At 40.5% G+C, this 18057-nt stretch overlaps 1 protein-coding gene across 1 annotated transcript in view; it reads right to left on the bottom strand.

Moving 5' to 3' along the window:
* The window catches only part of LOC109033773 (uncharacterized), a 29238-nt gene extending 12468 nt beyond the window's left edge, over window positions 1–16770 (bottom strand). Inside the window, exons 1-5 of the mRNA XM_072296731.1 lie at window positions 16678–16770; window positions 8528–8660; window positions 5926–6062; window positions 4982–5103; window positions 2763–3020 (exon numbers count right to left, since the gene is read on the bottom strand). Of these exons, the coding sequence (XP_072152832.1) occupies window positions 2763–3020; window positions 4982–5103; window positions 5926–6062; window positions 8528–8660; window positions 16678–16762 (735 nt within the window). The 5' untranslated portion in view covers window positions 16763–16770. The remainder of the gene's footprint in view (window positions 1–2762; window positions 3021–4981; window positions 5104–5925; window positions 6063–8527; window positions 8661–16677) is intronic.
* Between the last annotated feature and the right edge of the window lie 1287 nt (window positions 16771–18057).

Below are 18057 nucleotides of genomic sequence, written 5' to 3' on the forward strand. Positions count from 1 at the left end.
TGTATGTAAAATAATCGATTCATGGCCAGGTAGCTCTCCTCGCCTAAAATCGATATTTTTAATGGATTTATAAAGCTAGGAAAAACAGGGTTGCCGCAGATTTGTTCTTGCGTTTTTGAAAAACTTGGAACAAACACTGGGAAAAAAAAACACATTGGATCTAGAGTCTAGACTCTTGAAAACATTGACAAGAAAAAGGACTCTTGATTCAATCAGATTTAAGCTTAAATCAAAAGGAAATCCGCTCAAATTAAGAGGCTCCGTTCTTGATTTAAGCTTAAATCTGATTGAATCAAGAGTATTTTTTCTTGTCGATGTTTTTAAGGGTCTGCCCTCTAGATCCAATGTGTTTTTTTTCCAGTGTATGTAAAATAATCGATTCATGGCGAGGTAGCACTCCTCGCCTAAAATCGATATTTTTAATGGATTTATAAAGCTAGGAAAAACAGTGTTGCCGCAGATTTGTTCTCGCGTTTTTGAAAAACTTGCGGAACAAATCAATTGAGAACAAATGCAGCTATCATAGGAAATCATTCACATTTGGACGGAGTTAAACAGAAAGGAACCAAGAGAAAAAGAGGTTTAAAGTTTAGCTCCTGCATGAGACTCAGTGTTAAAGATAAACTTCAAGTTCAATTTCTGCAAAATTTGCTCCAACAAACACTTTGAATTTTTGGCGATCGATAATAGAGTGGTGGTTGAGTTTAACCACTCATAACTCATTTTTTTCCAAAATGTGGATTGGTTCCTTTCTGCTTAACTCAGTACATTTATAATTCTACATGAATGTAAAGGGGTGGGGGTAAGGATTATCAAGGACCAGATTTATTTTAATCGAATGATTTAATGTAATTATAAGGTTACGAAATCAATAGAGCAATTTTTGCTCGTTGTTTACGCTTAACCAACATTACATTCTGTCGTATAAAATATCTCAGTAATGATATTTGTATGAATCTATACAGGGTAAAAAAGACATAGAATTCCTGAAGATGATTTTATTGTTGTGTTCTTCTTTCCCAAATACTTGATAAGTTTACTAATGATACTTATATTCCCGTTATCGTGAAAGCACCGCTCAACTTCTCGGAGTGTGTCATTTTGTCCGAACCTTAGATTTTATCAGAGATCGTCCTCGGATTATGCAGCATTCTCAAGAATTTTACGAGCCGAAAATTTTGATCTAATGACTGAACTCTCATAAAATTAACTTGAATGTCGGAGCTTTATTTCCAGTCAATTATACCGGCCATCAATTTTAATTGCCTGGATCTATGTATATCAATTGGAGGGCTTGGGGGACAAGGCGCATAAGTGCAGTTCTCGAAAAATTTGAGATAGTAATGATTTCAAGTAAAACTAGTCTCGATGCATATTCTGCGAAAAATGTGCTCACAAATGTCAATTTTAAGCATCAAAAAGTCAGTTTAAACTTTGTCCCGCCATATGGAACCATGTAATTTCGAAACTGCAAACATGTTTTTCTCGAAAGAGAAAAAACTGCACTTATGCTCTTTAAGCCCCTAAACCGGTGCTTCACCGACGTTCCAACTGCGCAAAACGGTGCGATTCGATCATTATTTGTCCCCGGCTAAGTGCCTGAAAATATTCATTCCTGAATTTATGAGGCCATTACTTTCCTTCGATTTGTTTTTTCATTGTATCAACAAGTAAAGGAACGCAATTGTCAATAAGCATTTCAATTTCTTTGCACTTTGTGCGATTATTCCGCCTCTCTCGGTGACCTCATTTCAGAGTTTTATTATGCACTCACAAACTCTATGAAAAGTAAGAAAAAGAAGAGGAAATAGGAAGGAGGTAAAAATTTACCGAGCCTCTAGGTCCGCCTCGTTCAGAAACTTTTGATCTCAACACTTATAACCACTTGCTTTCTACGTTAAAAGTATATGAATAAAAATCTAAAATTATCCGGCTTCCTTTACCTTTGCCCTTCGTTAAAAAATATCACTTTAGAGATAATGGATCGAACAAACTTCGGTTCCTCTTTGCGCGGCGTACATCAATTTGTTACCTTCAGACCAAATTATCACAAGCGCCATGCGGCCTTTCAAAATTTCCGCCGCCATCTTATTTTTTTTTACAGAAAAATTTTTGGTTGAATATGTTTGAAAATTTCACTGATTTTTATCGGCAGCACAAAGAATTTAGTGAAATTTTCGGGCAGCTTCGTTGAACTATGTAAAAAAATAAAATGGCGGCGCGAATTGTTAAACGCCGTATGGCGCTTGTGATACTTTGGCCGGAGGATGACGATTTATGGGTGGCGTTTTTTTATATTGGGGACAAAGATGTACATTGTTTTTTTCTTTTTCTTTTTCTTTTTCTTAAAAAAAAAAAAAAAAAAAAAAAAAAAAAAAAAAAAAAAGACTCAAGCCAAAGATAATTTTGAATCCGTCTGGAATAATACCTACTCCTGCCAAAACTTTAAGATCCGCAAAAAAAAAATCAATAGAAAACATTTTTGTAACCTGAAATTGTGTTTTTATACCATGAAATCATACAGAGGACTAAAACCTCAGATCTATAATGCTTTAACGCTCCGACTCCATGTAGCTTCTGCTCTGATTTTAGAAAAATTTGTCCAATCCCTCATAAAATGTTTTAAAAGAATGTATATGCTATGGAATTATTGTTTAATGTAAACCTCCTCTGCTCTTTTGGTTAATCCGTATCGATTAATGATGCGTTTCTGACGCTACAGAGCAGAAAAATCTAGTCGTTGAATTATTTGTAAAACTCACCTGAAGTTCTTTGTCTACGTAGTAATGCAAACTTGCATACTGAGCGACCTTGTCCTCTGTCACCCCTATCCTAGGCACCTGGAAAACTCGGGTAGACTTGCAGGCCTGATTTCCTTTCAGGCAGAGATTCTCGAAGTAGTCAATGCCTTGTGCGTCCACGAACTGCACGTATTGACCGGTGGTCCGCCTATCCGAGTCGCTGAGATGACATTGCAGCGTCACGTAGTTATATTCGACTGATCTGCACGTGAAACGGTGCTAGAAACATTTTAAAACAATCACATCAGCATCTGTATTCAAAAAATATTTGAGGACACATTTGGACGCATCTAAAGCAAATAAAATCTATCTTAATTGCGAATTTTGAAAAAGACATAAGCACAAACTTTAGGACTGCTAACATATCGATGGCGAAACTGCAGAAATGCGTATCTCGGTTTGCAACAAGCACGCAAACCCCACTTGCATAATTCGTTTTGCTTTAAATTACTCCCATATGGTTATTCTTTTAGCATTAATATGTTCAACTGGATTCCGTTCACTAGTGGTGAAGAGAAGAATAAGGAAGTAACTGCACGATTTTAAAGACCCATCGGTCAACACTGCATACATATCTACAAATCTCTGTCTTTTACCCTCATTTACATGCAATAAAACTTGGACCAAACATAAAAGTTATCATTGTCTCATCTCTCTGAAATATTTTCTCAGAACCCGAGCAAAAATCGGCTACATTCTCATCCCTGCGTTTAAGTCTAATCTTGGGTGCAGCATGTAAACACGTTATATTTTGTATTAGAACACCATTGTTGCGAGATTGCGCTGAAGACTTTATCGTTCTGGACTGACGACACTCCGTGGATTCAGGCAGTGATGACCGTAAATACTTGAAAAGCTAAAAAAAAATCATTACTTTCAAAAACCGCCGCCGTGTCTTGTAATTTTTCGTTCACCAAAAATTTGCCGCTATGGGCTATACTGACATATCGACGGTGTAAGTCAGATAACTCGATTTGCGACGTCGCAGACTTCCTATCATACTTTATTTTATAAAGGGAAAACTACTCAACGGCTATTCTTTAAAACTGCAGTGATTTTTCTCCTCTATGCGAAGACAATTCTGCAAAAACTTCAGGAATGATGTCAATTTGTTCTCCTTTAAGAAAATAACATAGAGGCGGAGATTTTCAGACACCGCAAACGAGTTATGTGATTGCCGACTTACACCGTCGATATACTTATTTGCCCCCCCCCCCCTCCAAAAAAAATCACCTTTTGCTTGAGTTATGCCATTTCCAAAACAAACGATTAATTTATGGACAGCCCTCTACCGGACGAACTCATATTTCCTCGTCGGAAACGCTCCTTAGCGCGGCGTAGCCATAATCCTCCGAGCTGTGATGGAGGTATCTCCAAGAATGGAAGTGGGTCTGGATATTTTGCGCATAATAACTCTGAAAGCCGGACGACGTTAAAATTCCGACTTGAAGCCATGACACAATGCTGGTCGTGGCATTCCTATAAATACTTATTTAGAGCAACTCCTTACTGTTAGGCAGAACTCACTCATCTACGAGGGATTTATATTGGAGTTACGTGGTTATTGCTTCTTTAGCTCATCCCACAGCGGTACGGAACAACTTTCCATCTTCCCGCGGTATGCGCTGAGCTGCCTTACTCGCTCATAACGTCTCAGACCTTGCCCCAATTTTCTTTCGCCAGGATCCGCCGATGTCGGTTAGCTTGCTGTCTTAACTCCCAACTCACTGGGGCCTTCCGGCTAAGATTTGAATATTCTTCCTGCTCGGAGAAAAATGTCTCATGACGTCTTTTTTATTTAACTCGCCGGCTTTTTTTTAAGACACCTAGAATTCTCGTTCTCCCAATGGAGTCTCTGTCATGACAACCACAACCTGACTGGAACATCCGGAATAGCGGGTTTCGCGAGAAAAAGATGAGGGAAGAGGAAGAGGAGGAGGAGGAGGAGGAGGAGGAGGAGGAGAAGAAGGAGTTAAGGAGAAGGAAAAGGAAAAGGAGGGAAAAGAAGGATAAATAATAGACGAAGAAGAACAAAAAGAAGTAGAAATAGAGGAAGAATTAGAAGAAAAAGAAGAAGAAATAGAAGAAGAAGAAGAAATGTACATGGCCCGACTGAAAAAACGATTGGAAATTTCGTCTTTTACGGAACTAGGTTGGAAGGAGCTATGAATGAAACTTACCTCGTTAAGACACGCAGCTAAACAGGCCTCTTTGGTCGACGTGTAGATCAAAGCATTATCAAGTCCACGGATCATTTTATTCGGTACCCGCTCAAATGCCCAAGGTCTCAAGCAGACATTTTCTGAAATCGATAAAATAGAGAGTCTTTTATTTTTATTCCCACAATCAGCTTTCAGAGCAGTCCATGTTCTTTAATAAGCGGTTGATGTGCGTTTTATGAAGCTCAAAAATGTATTCACTCGACTTTTCAGACATGACTGGTCCTAAAACCTCCTGCTATTTTTTAATGGTTGATACTGGACCTTAGATAATGGCCTTTCATAAAAAAGTTGCATTCCATCCACCCTCAATCTTTCAAGATTTATCGTCAAGAGGGATTACATTTTGCAATAAGGAACTACTATCTCTGGCTCTCCCATAAAAGCACATATCTGCATAGAAGAACCAATGACATGTATGTTGTTTCTAAAATGTACCGGAAATAGCGGTCCCTGATTGCAAAATGGAGTCCAAGTAAGTGACCTTCAGCCGAAGAGCTATGCATTACAAGATGGCCACAAATTTGATTGTCCATGGATGTAGAGCCATTAAAACCTAAGAAAACTTGGAACTAACTGATTAATACCGGAGCACAGAAGGATGCTCAAAGCAAATTTTGAGTTAAGGAACTAGAGTTATGGTGTTTGAAATTTTTTCGAAAATGTGGATTGGTCCCATTCTGATAAACTCGTTCCATTTGGAATCATATGAGGCCCGATGATAATTTTTCGATGGTTCATTGCTTCATAAGACACCATGTAAACGACCTTTCATCTTCACTACGTGGTAACTGAAAGGGTTAAAACCGCCTAAGCCAAGCAGGTAATCACATGTCAGGGGGAAGTTAAAAAATGTTGGAGGTCAGCGCCAGGCTACTGACCTCCCGATGGGTCTACTGACTCACCTGATCTAATCTGAATTTTGACCATGTAATAGAGGTTTACTGAACGCTGGGGCGTCGCCGCTGGATTGTTCGCTGACGTCTCGTTTTGCAATTGGCACAAAGTTTCTTGAACCGGAGTTAAAGGATTCAGAACAAAACTGTGATAAACAGAGAATAATAATAAATAACATAATATACATTATACCACTGGTTTTCAAAAAAGGAATATCGGTTTTGGCACTTGTGAGGACAATAAACTAGACGCTTTGAAACATTTAATCGTTAGTAGTTAGTTAGAGTTGTGTAGCGTCAGTGAAAAACACAGGCAACTCTCTTTAAAACCAAAGGTAGTTAAAGGTTTTTAAAGCTCCTGCAGATGGACTTCTCGTGTGTGATACAATTTTCAATATTTGGAACATTCATTACACAACTAAACTACAGCTCTGTGTCTAACAAGGGAACTTACGACCTGCCGCCTCCGATTGGGCTGAATTTTTTTTTACAGACTCTATGGACCAATTCTAGAGGTCAATTTGAGCCGTTTTCCCCCGAATGCGCAATAGGAAGGGCGTAAAAATTCCCAAAAGTTGCGTTTTCGGCGAGTGATTTGGTCGTGCGGCGCGTGGCAACACTGAAGCAGCCTCTAGTACCGCTTTATCGGCCTGAAGGTTTCAGCGGAGTCCGGAGCCCTACTGCACACGTACTGGTTCCATGATAGTGATGTCCCGGTTCGATCCTCGACTTTTTATTTTCCGCATGATCACGTAACATTTTATTTTTAATTCTTCATCCGCATTTATAAATCAAGCAGTTCCGATCACTATCCCCCCCCCCTCATTTTACGTACATTTCCCCCGATATTTATTCACATTGGCCACATATAATCGTATGAAACTTCATTGATATAAATTAATTAATTAAAAAGCAAAAGAAAACCTTATTTGTTACTACATTATCTTCCAATGTTTTCCTGGAAAAATATGTAATGTGTAAATAAATCGAGGAGCAACCCCAAACCCATGTGCATGCAAGGGTCACCAAGAAACACATTATTTTAGCCCTTTGCTTTTTAATTCATTAATTTATATCAATGAAGTTTCATACGATTATATGTGGCCAATGTGAATAAATATCGGGGGAAAATGTACGTAAAATGAGGGGGGGGGGGGGATAGTGATCGGAACTGCTTGATTTATAAATGCGGATGAAGAATTAAAAATAAAATGTTACGTGATCATGCGGAAAATAAAAAGTCGAGGATCGAACCCGGACATCACTATCATGGAACCAGTACGTGTGCAGTAGGGCTCCGGACCCCACTGAAACCTTCAGGCCGATAAAGCGGTACTAGAGGCTGCTTCAGTGTTGCCACGCGCCGCACGACCAAATCACACGCCGAAAACGCAACTTTTGGAATTTTTTACGCCCTTCCTATTGTGCATTCGGGAAAACGGCTCAAATTGACCTCTAGAATTGGTCCATAGAGTCTGTAAAAAAAAATTCAGCCCAATCGGAGGCGGCAGGTCCGTAAGTTCCCCTTGTAAGTCTATAAAATGGTGAGCATTGCTGAGTTATGACTAGCTTAGTCAAAAAGCTTTTCTGAAAAACTGTAATGTAAGGGATTAATAAGAAGACGAGTAAAATTAAACTGGTCGTGAAAGTTAAGTTATATACTCTCGCTCCATTCTCAAATTAAACATAACTGCATTTTTCACGGAGAATATGCAGTCAAAGCTCGATTAAATTGTTCCAAATGAGAAAAAAAGACGAAGAAGTGGCCCGAATACTGTATGTAACAAGGTGGAGAAATAGTGCTGGGTCCACGAAATGGTGTGGACCCAGCACCATTTCTCCATCTTGTTAAATTATTGTTCCACGATGCAGTTAAATAACACAAAGATTATTAACAATGACTAAAAAGCAGTGCCACGCCGGAATATATGATACTCAGTTCAGAAAAGGGGGGTTGGAGATATAATTGAAGCATAAAGGAGGAGGCGCATGAGTGCAGTTTTTGAAAAATTGAGATATTTATGATTTCAAGAAAAACTGGTCCTACGGAATAAACTGAAAAATTCGCTGACAAATTCCGATTTTTAAGCATCAAAAAGTCAATTTGAACTTTCTTTCCGCCATGAGGATCCATGTAATTTCGAAACTTCAAACACTTGTTTCTCGAAATAGCAAAAAATGCACTCATGCGCCTTATTCTTCAAGCCCCTCAATTGATGTACCTACTTTGATTATGTTCAGCCTTTCGCAGTTCTCTTCGACCGCATTACAATACAATGTTGGTTATAACGTGCTACAATCCCAACACTATTCTATGACCCCATTTGTTTTTTTACACGGAAAACATTCCAACTTGTTTGCTTAAAATGTAAAACAAATTCTTCAAACTAAGAGAAAAAATTATGGAAATTTTAGACCTTTGTCTAAAATTGATTGTAAGTTGTTGTTGTTTGATTGGTTGTAAGTTGATTGATTTCCAAGAATGAAGAATAGAGTATGATCGGAGGTCTCTAATGGCGCAGACGAAAATACGAGGTTTCCAAGCTCAGGCTTCGGAAGGTACTTTTTTTTCGCATGCCAAGGAAGACTTGAGGCGTATGAAGTTGGTTACCTGAAGGATGCAGCTTGGCAATCAGGCTCCTCCCTACACCAGCCTTGACACTCGTACAATGAAAGGTTTTTCACCGTATAGTAGGTATTTCCCCTGTAATCCAACTCTGTTAGTTTTTCAAAAGCTGCTCGACCTGCAAAAATAAAATCATACTCGTGAGTTCTCCGACTATGTGACACGAGAGAGCTATAAAGCTACTTATAGGTATGTATTCTCAATGATGGAATTTCGACGGCAATTATTGTCATTTACATTCTGTGATGGCTTCAGTGTTCAGGAGTATATATTCTAAGTATCTGACCACACCATATCGCGCACCAAAAAAAAAAAAAAATCGGTAGATTTTACCATAATCTAACACCGTGGTCCGAGTATGGTAATGAACACCGGACTCTATGGTAGCATGCATTGACTATATAATGGTAAGTATCACCAGAATTCTGGTGAATACTACTATGATTCCGGTTATTTTCACTAAATAGTATCACTATGGAAAAAAATCAAGTAGGCTTATAGTGGATTTAACCATACGTTTTTTCAGTGTGTGCATGTCAAGAAAGAATTGACAATTTATGTGCCGGGAAAAGTGAAAAATATGCTAAAACATGGAGAATATGTTTGCTTGGAGATTGACGAGAAAGACGAAAAAGTCGTTTGTTAGGCTGCGGCAGTGTTGGCTGGAGTCCTGCCGGGTTAGAGCCCGGAGCTTCCGGGTGATGTAGCGTATAATAACGGGGCGGATCGTTGCACGGTAGCAGCGCGCACACCATCGAATACTATTAGCGATGATAGGCCCTTACGGCAGCTCGCCGGGTTCACAGAAATTATTGAGAAACGCCCATTTTCAGTGACTTCCCTTTATCGGGCAACTGGATCTATAGATTATGCAACGGTTTGCTCTACAGATTGGCAGATGGATCCTCCTATGTCTTAACGTACTTCTCCGTGCAAAGTGGTGCCAATTTTTTTCATACCCCCCTTTTTTTGACCTAAGCCTGACAGATTCGGGTCATCTACACCTTTACATGGTGAGTTTTGAAAGAAAACACATTTGCCATTTCTTAGGACTCCTGACGTATGTTGGATGGGGATAATGTATCGAAATGAGAAGGATAAGAGAGAGAAGGAGAATGAAGAAGGAGAAAAGAAGGAAGAGTAAATAACTGGGGAGACGGAGGGTAAGAAGGAGAAGTGAAAGAAGGAGAGGATGGAGTAGTAGAATAAAATAAGAAAATTGAGAAGAAGAGACATTTTCGGCTTACGTTAAACATTTAGGGCAAAATATAAAACTATGTACTAACATTACTGAACTTATGGCTCTTTTTAAAAGAATTGACATCTATTGGATAACATTTTGTCTTGGCGTAGACGAGAATACGCGAAAATATAAATAAGGTGAGATAAGAAAGAGGAGCACGAATTACATATTTATTTCCTTTATTCTTTATTTTGAAACGCTGGAAACTCGAGCTTTTGTGAGATCTCCATTATTCGCACATATAATTCGTAAAATTCTTCAATTTTAAAGGGTCACTCGCAAATTTCATTTGACACAGAAAAAATTGTCTGTTATTACAACTGATTTTTGGTTCCACTCAAAATTATTGAAAGGAACACAATTCCAAGAAAAATTGGACATATCTATGCTGAATTAAGTAATTAAATAAAATTAATGAATCATGAATTATAGCGAAAGATCTAAGAAGCCCATGTCCCATGTGTTCTATGTATAAAGTTCTATTCGATTTTATTTATGCGTAAGAGTACACATTTTCGTTCAGCATAAAAACTCTCAATTACCTCCGATCCTAAAAGTGGGTCGCTTCATAAATTTATCACGCTCATTCGTAGAGTCCATCATACCCGACCACACTTTCAATATTTCTCTTGGATGTGTTAACTTCGAGGAGACAGAGCTACCCTGTTGCATTAAAATATAAAAGTTAAAATGACGGACCTAGGCCCCTTGCGAAGTGGGAAGAATACAGAACTCCTCGTTACTGACCGGAATCTATGGGCAAAACTAGATTAAAGACCAATCTGGCAGTGAGCCTGAGATCTCGTGTGACCACATCCATGTCCTCGAAATGTCGTTAAATCCAACGGTACGTAATCAAATTCTATCATCTTAAATTCTCATCAATTTATGAACTCTTAGGCGGCAGATGCGTATCTGTGTATCAACGTATCGGCGAGATATTGGCAATTAGGCTCGAGAAGCGCAATCCATGCCAACAGAACCGAATGAACAATCACCCGAACTAGATTCCTGGCAGTTTGCATTTTTTCAATTTTACGTACTCGGCCCATCACTTGTGCTCCATTTAGCGCTTACACTGATTGAGACCTCCTTCGAAAGCGAAACAGCTTTTTATTTTCACCATTTCTGCGTTGACATTCCTAATACGGCCTTTTTGCGAGCAGGATTTGCGTCTTTCACGCGAGGGCTTCGAGGACAAGGCGCATAAGTGCAGTTTTTGAAAAAAATGGAGATATTTATGAAAGGAGGTCGGCCCTACCCCCAGAACGCTGCTCGCCCCCAAAGGCCACTTCTTGGTTTTTATTACTTCCCTTCCTCACCCCGTCAATCGAGGGTCTTAAAAATGATTTTATTAGAATTTTCCCACTGACGGACTTTGAACAGACTGCAGCCCATCGATCATCTTACTCCCCTTCCTCACCCCGTCCATCGAACGTCTTAAAAATGATTTTATTAGAATAAAGAGGATTTCGAGTAAAATTAGTCTTAATGTATATTCTGTGAATTTGCCCCCAAACCCCAAATTTTCAGCATCGAAAAGTCAGTTTAAAGTACCTCTCCGCCATTCAGATCCATACGATTTCGAAACTTCAAACGCATATTTTTCGAAATAGCAAAAACTACACTTATGCGCCTTCTCCTCCACGCCCCCCACGTGGATTTCTTTTTATTTAATTTAGTGCAAATGTACACTGTTGTTCATATCGGTCCGTAAGTTTCGCTTGCTTATTGACATCCACTTTGTCTTCGACACGACGTCGTCGACCATGAGCTCTGCGGTTGTGGTCAAACAAAGCGCAAAAGAATCCCCGTTCGTACGTAGCGTTCCGTTCTCGCCGCAAAGTTGGCCGACACACTACGTGCAACCTCTCATCTTTCCACCGCACCGTGCGATCCTCAGTGCGCCGTGAGCCATGCGCCGGGCCCAACACCTCTCATCCTCGCTCAGGTGCAGAAAGGGCTTAACTGCTCCTCGAGATGAGCCCTATTTCCCGCCTTGCTCAACGCTCTACAGGGCTCACGCGGGAAGAGATTTACGCCTCCGACAACGTCATGATCCTCGTGTTACCGAGCACGGACACCACCGTCGACACCAACACCGGTTATTATGTCGTGGTCATCGTGAACACCCGTCCGCCACCATCCTCAGGCCACCGATTTTGCTCTCCTTCAGGCTCTGCCCCCCCCCCCCCCCTACACCCCCCTTTCCCTCCGAATCGTCTTTGGAATGAACCTAGGGAGTAATGGTGGGATCCGGCTGAGAGCGACACTGCCGCGCGAGAGAAGAACGCCGTATGAGCCTTCAGACGTTGTCAAGTTTCCTCCGATAAAAACCGAATTTACTGGGAAAATTGTGAATATAATTTCCCTAAATTTTCAGACAGTTTTGGACGCACTTAAATCTGAACTATCTCAAAATTTCAAAGAAAAAATATGCATGAATAGTGTCAAAAATACATGTTTCATTAAGGAAAATTTGGCAACTCTCGAATGTTTGTACGGTGTTCTTCCTTCGCACGGCAGTAATGGTGGGATCCGGCTGAGAGCAACACTGCTGCGCCGAGGAAAAACGTCGTATCATCATCACATAGGCGGATTCAGACACCTCAAACGAGGGGGGGGGGGGGGGGGTGAGAGGGCCTCCCCTAGGAAATTTTTTAATTTTTGAAGCATCTAATATGCAGTTTGAGTCCAATATATGCCCGAAATGCAAACACCTCCTTTTTTTTCTCTATGGGAGAAACGTGGTTTCACACTTTGGACATCGATTTTTTGCATTGATTTTGGCAACATTCGAAGTTTCGCGCGTTAACCCCCCCCCCCCCCCCCCCCCTCAGCACGGTATGAAGGACAATACTTCGTTTTGTAGATGATACAATAACAGAATTCTCTCACCTTTTCAGCTGCCGAGAAAGCTCATACTGAACCACATAAGAGATTGCCGAGACGGCGAAATGCAGGAATCATTTCAGAGACTTTAACGCAGCGGCAGAAAGATAGGCATACCGACAAATGCACGTTGCTTGATGCATGAAGACGTTAATATTTTAAGAGAGGTTGATTTGAACGGCTAGTATTTTACTAAGATTCTTGAGCGGAGTAGTTACTTTTGTCATGGAGAAATATTCGTTTAAGAAACTTGAAGATATTAGGAAATATTTGAGAAACCATTCAGACAACCCTCATATTCTCTCCAGAGGTATACATGAGGGACGTAACGCTAAATTTCGGATTTTTCGACGTCAGTCCCCCTCGTTACGCTTTTGAGACATAAGTCCCTATTTTCCAAGACGTAAAAAGCTCTTCTCGACGACCCCCCCTCTATGCTCTTTAAGCATTACTTTTCACGGCCTCAACCCATAAGTAGCAGTGATCGCGATAAGTTTCATCGGAGAATGTATCGCGATTTTATCGACGACAATTTAGTCCAATATTATCGGATACAAAAGTGTAATAGATTGCAATTTTGTCACAATAAAATTGCGATTCTACAGACGGAGATTTATCGCGATGTTATCGAAAAAAATCGTCATAGACTGAGATAAAATTTTGATTTTATAGAACGCGATTTTACAGAGATAAAATTGCGACAAGATCGAGATGCTGATGATCCTAGCGATTTTATCGCCAGAAAAACGTAAAAAAATCGCAACTTATATTATAATTTTTTTTTTTACCAATTTCAAATAGTTTATTGGCTAATTCCACGCGTTTTAACCCCAGCCCCAGGTGACCATTGCCTGAGACCATCAAACTCAGATCTCCTGGCCGGGAATCGAACCCGGGACCTCTTTGTCATAGGGCCAGTGCTACAACCACTACACCACAGGAAGCCCGATTATTCGTGAAATATCGCGATTTTTCTGTCGATAAATGCTACGTGGGACCAGGGTTTTGAAAATAATTGTTAAGAAAACTCAAAATGCGACTTGGATTTCTTAAACAATTTTTTGTAGATACTATTCAAGCTGTAACTGGGACGGAAGGACGGAGGTTTGGCATGGCGAAGTGCTTGGGCTTGACAGGACGACGGACAACTGATCTGTTATGTGCATGCAAAGAGCACGCTGCCCAAGTACGGTTAGTTCTCGAGATTTCGTGCTGAAAATTGGCCTGATTCACCCTTTTCCTGGGTAATTACCGGCTCTTGCTCCTGCCTCGCCGCTCCCCGCACCCCGCGCCCTCCTCCTCCATCCTCGATCTTCACTCCTTGCTCTCAGAGTCATGCCTCCAGTGTCCTCGGCAAAACCAACCGTTGTCTAACAATTAAAGCTTCCGTTGGCTCTGACTTGGCTAGTCATTTTCCGAGCTCCGCGGGTCCGAGCCTCAGACGCACTGTGGATCCAGTCATTTAGAGAGCTCGGACATGAAATTTTTGGCTGAAACTGCAAATTTTGATGTTAATTTCGCCACATTTTAACTTTTAAGGAGTGGTTTAAGAAGAAAATTTTACGAGGAAACCGATGAAACCTCTTTTATTACCTCAAATGTTTTTTTTTTTTTTTTTTTTTTTTTTTTTTTTTTTTTTTTTTTTTTTTTTAATGCTGGCTTATTAACTAATGTTCCGTTAGGAACCTACAGCCATCTATAGAGCAGATTTATTGTCCATAGACATCAGGGCGATAGGGACATCCATGCTCCAGGCTTTCCAAATGTTCAGGGATTAAGGTCGAGTAGAACCTGTTCCTGCAGATTTACTCGTCAGTTCGGTGAAAATTTTACGCCACTACCAGGATTCGTACCCAAGACCTATTGACCCACAGTCAGACGCGCTGACCACTTGGCCAACCTGATTGGCTAACCTCAAAGTTTTGTATAAATGGAGTCATAAGCTTTTGAAGTTTTCAAATTTTGTCCGACCTCTCCTATTGACTCGGTCCACTGTGAGACGAAGGATCGGAGAACTTGAGAGGGCAGAAGTTGATGCTCCCACAGAACCATTCTTCCTGTTTCTCCCGTAATTCGTCATTCTTCAGGTGAAGAAACGTATATCCATTGCAAGTTTGCAAAATTTACTTCCTTAATTAATTTTTCCCTTGAAAATGACTGCAATTTTCCCCTCATAAAATCCAGTGAAATTTTCAAAAACATTCAACCATCAATTTCTCTGTAAAAAAATAAAATGGCGGCGGAAATCTTTAATCGTCGCATGGCGCTTATGATACTTTGGCCGGGAGGTGACAAAACTAAGACTTTAACAGGGGCTTGGAGGACAAGACGTGTAAGTGCAGTTTTTGAAAAAATTGAGGTATTAATGATTTCAAGTAATCCTGGTCTTAATGCATATTCTGTGAAAAAAAATCGCTCCCGAATTCCAATTTTTAAGCATCAACAAGTCACTTTGAACCTACTTTCCGCCGTAAGGATCTATGACATTTCAAAACTTCAAACACGTATTTCTGGAAATAGCAAAAACTGCACTAGTGCGCCTTGTTCTCCAAGCCCCTCCTATGTTCTCTATGAACGGGTATACGAGTAGCCGCTTTGATTCTAGGTTACCCTAATCCGAACTGGATACGGCAGAGGGATATATTACGTGAGGACGTTCCAAAGGTGGATGAGGAGAAAAGTTACGTAAGGCGAGCGGTGTTGAGACCGGTCTAGAAAGAAGGATGTGAGCGGAAGGACGCACGGCCGTTAAGCCGAAAGGTGCCATTTCCGCGGTGCAGCGCATTGCACCGGCACCGGCGGGACCGACCTGTGCGAGTCCGGACTGAGTCAGCGGCGAAGCGGCACTCTCTCAAGCTGACTCTGGCAGGGCGGATCAAGGTTAGTAAGCTGCAGCTTTACAGGTCACCGAGGAACCGTAGCTGTCCGTCGTCGTGGCACTGACCTCCGTCCTGTCCGTAAGCACCCTCGCCGGCTCCGTGCATTTAACGCTCAGATCACTGGGATGCGCTTCTTTCAGTCACGAATTTCCCAAGTTGGCAACCCCTTATTGACGGAAAATCTCCCCCCCCCCTCTATCTCCGAGTGTTGCCATTTTCCGGAATTAATTCCGAAATTCGGAACTTTTCCCGGAATCCTCTGAATCCCCGAAATTTTCAGCTATTTCCGGAATTTTCGCGAAATTTGAGGTTTTTCGCTAGTTCGACCATTTATTTCATCAAATTTAGGGACTTTTTGGTCAAATTTGACGGTCTTCGGAATGTTATTGGTACTTTGGCAAATCGGAATATGTTCCCGGAAATCGGATTATGTTTCCGGAAATCGGAATTATTTCGGAATCTTTTGATAAAATAAAATGGCAGCACTGCTTCCTCCCCTTACACCGCTGTTGTGACGTGCGCCCTTCATCCTTTAACACGTAAAAACAAAATGGAGTAATGCTCTCCTCGGCTTTCCCCCTCCTCCCCCCTAGAACGTTGTACATAATTTAGAGACGGTCCCTTAGTTTGTAGCTTCGTGTATCCTGTTTAACCCTGCGGCATGAATCTTGCTGAGAAATTAAAAAAATAACGGTAGTCAAAACAAAAACTTTTAACTCGGACTCGCTTACCAAAAATTGGCTCGATTTTCCAGCTGTTGATGACATGTACCTATGGCAGCATAGGTAAAACGCCGTATGAGCCTTCAGGCGTTGCCACATTTCCTTCATCACAAAGCGAATTAACTGGGGAAATTGTGAATATTTTTCTTTACAATATTCAGATAATTTTGTTCGAAATTCAAGAAGAAATATGAATAAGTTTCCTCAAAAATACAGATTTTATCTGGAGAAATTTGGCTACTCCCGAATGTTTATACGGCGTTCTTCCTTAGCACGGCAGTATGTTTATACGTTCATCATGATAAAACGAGGCTTAACGGATGATTCTGCCACTGCAACATTGTTCACTGTGAAATCGATTTGCAGAGAGAAAAATCAAAATATATAGAAGACACTCACCTAGTGTTTGAATAAATTGAAGACAAAGAATTACGATCAACCATGGCCACGCGTTTAATGTGCTGAATTCTTTTTTCCGGACCATATTGATGTGTGATCTGCAAATCAAACCAAAATAGTTACCAGTTAGAAAGAATAGAAACAAAATACAGCCCTCAAAATATCGAGGAAAAATATGTAAAAGGTATAAACATTGTGGTTTATCCTTCATGAAACCCCTGGTAAAAATTGGCAATAGAATTTGTGTTCCAAAATACCATAGACCTACAGCCGGCTGTAAGATTTCCAATAGCTTCTACAGCCGGCTACACAATTTCTTATAGCCTTTTATAGCCGATGGCGATTAAGCAACAGCCAGGCGATAAAGTGTATGTTAAACGTTACTAATCACGGATGCTAGGACTTAGTGAGTTTTTGGAATACTGCTCTCTTTTTGGGCCGTAGTATCTTGATTTATTTTGCGACGAAAGCTCCGTACTTTTGATGGATGCCTGACATTCCTAATATATTAAAGCGCCTTCAGTTTCGTATAATACTGTGCAATACCTCTGGTGTAAAATAGTTGCTTCAAGCGCCGTGGCACGATGCGGCGCGGCAGGCGGGCCGCTAGCGCGAAACGCGCTTTTGCGCCTACAAACCTAACAGAGATACTTCACGCGTTGCGCAATGCGTGAAGTATCCCTGTTAGGTTTGTAGGCGCCAGTGCGTCGCCGCTCCGCTTTGTGTTAGGCTCTAATATTTAATCTGGCGGAGTCAGCGTTATTCAACTCATGATTTTGAAATGTTTGCACACTCTGTATGTATTTTCATTTTAATTGATGAAAAAAAAATATGTATTATAGTAAGGAAAATATAATGTATGTTTTGTAAATATTAAGGTAGTTCCGTATCAAACTTAATGATTTCCAAAGCACACGAATTTCTACACAATTTCTTATAGCCTATTATAATCGATTTCGAAAGAGCAACAGCAGGCGATAAAGTGTAAAGCCCGGCGATAGGAACTGTAGCCCGCTGCATAATTTTTTTTCGCTTCGTATAGCCCGGCCGTATGATTTTCTCCGCATTCTACAGCCAGCTATATGATTTTCTGTAGCCTTCTCTAGCCGGCTATAAGAATTCCTATGGTATTTTGAAACGCAGCTCTTACCGCAATTTTTACCAGGGACGCAGTGATATTACGTGCGTTTTCTTGCGTAAGATGGTATTTTCAGAGATGAAGTGTTATACTGGATTCTTGTGCTCTTTTAAGCCCCTAACTTAATAGATTTAAAGTCCAAAGGCCTTTTTCCCCTTTCTTTCTTTCTTTCTTTCTTTATTTTCTTTTACAAAAGAATATTTTTTAGAATATTTAAAGCGTCGTAGCTACTGTTTGGTATG

This window comes from Bemisia tabaci, chromosome 2 (genome assembly GCF_918797505.1).
Source record: "Bemisia tabaci chromosome 2, PGI_BMITA_v3".
Classification (NCBI taxonomy): Eukaryota; Metazoa; Arthropoda; class Insecta; order Hemiptera; family Aleyrodidae; genus Bemisia; species Bemisia tabaci.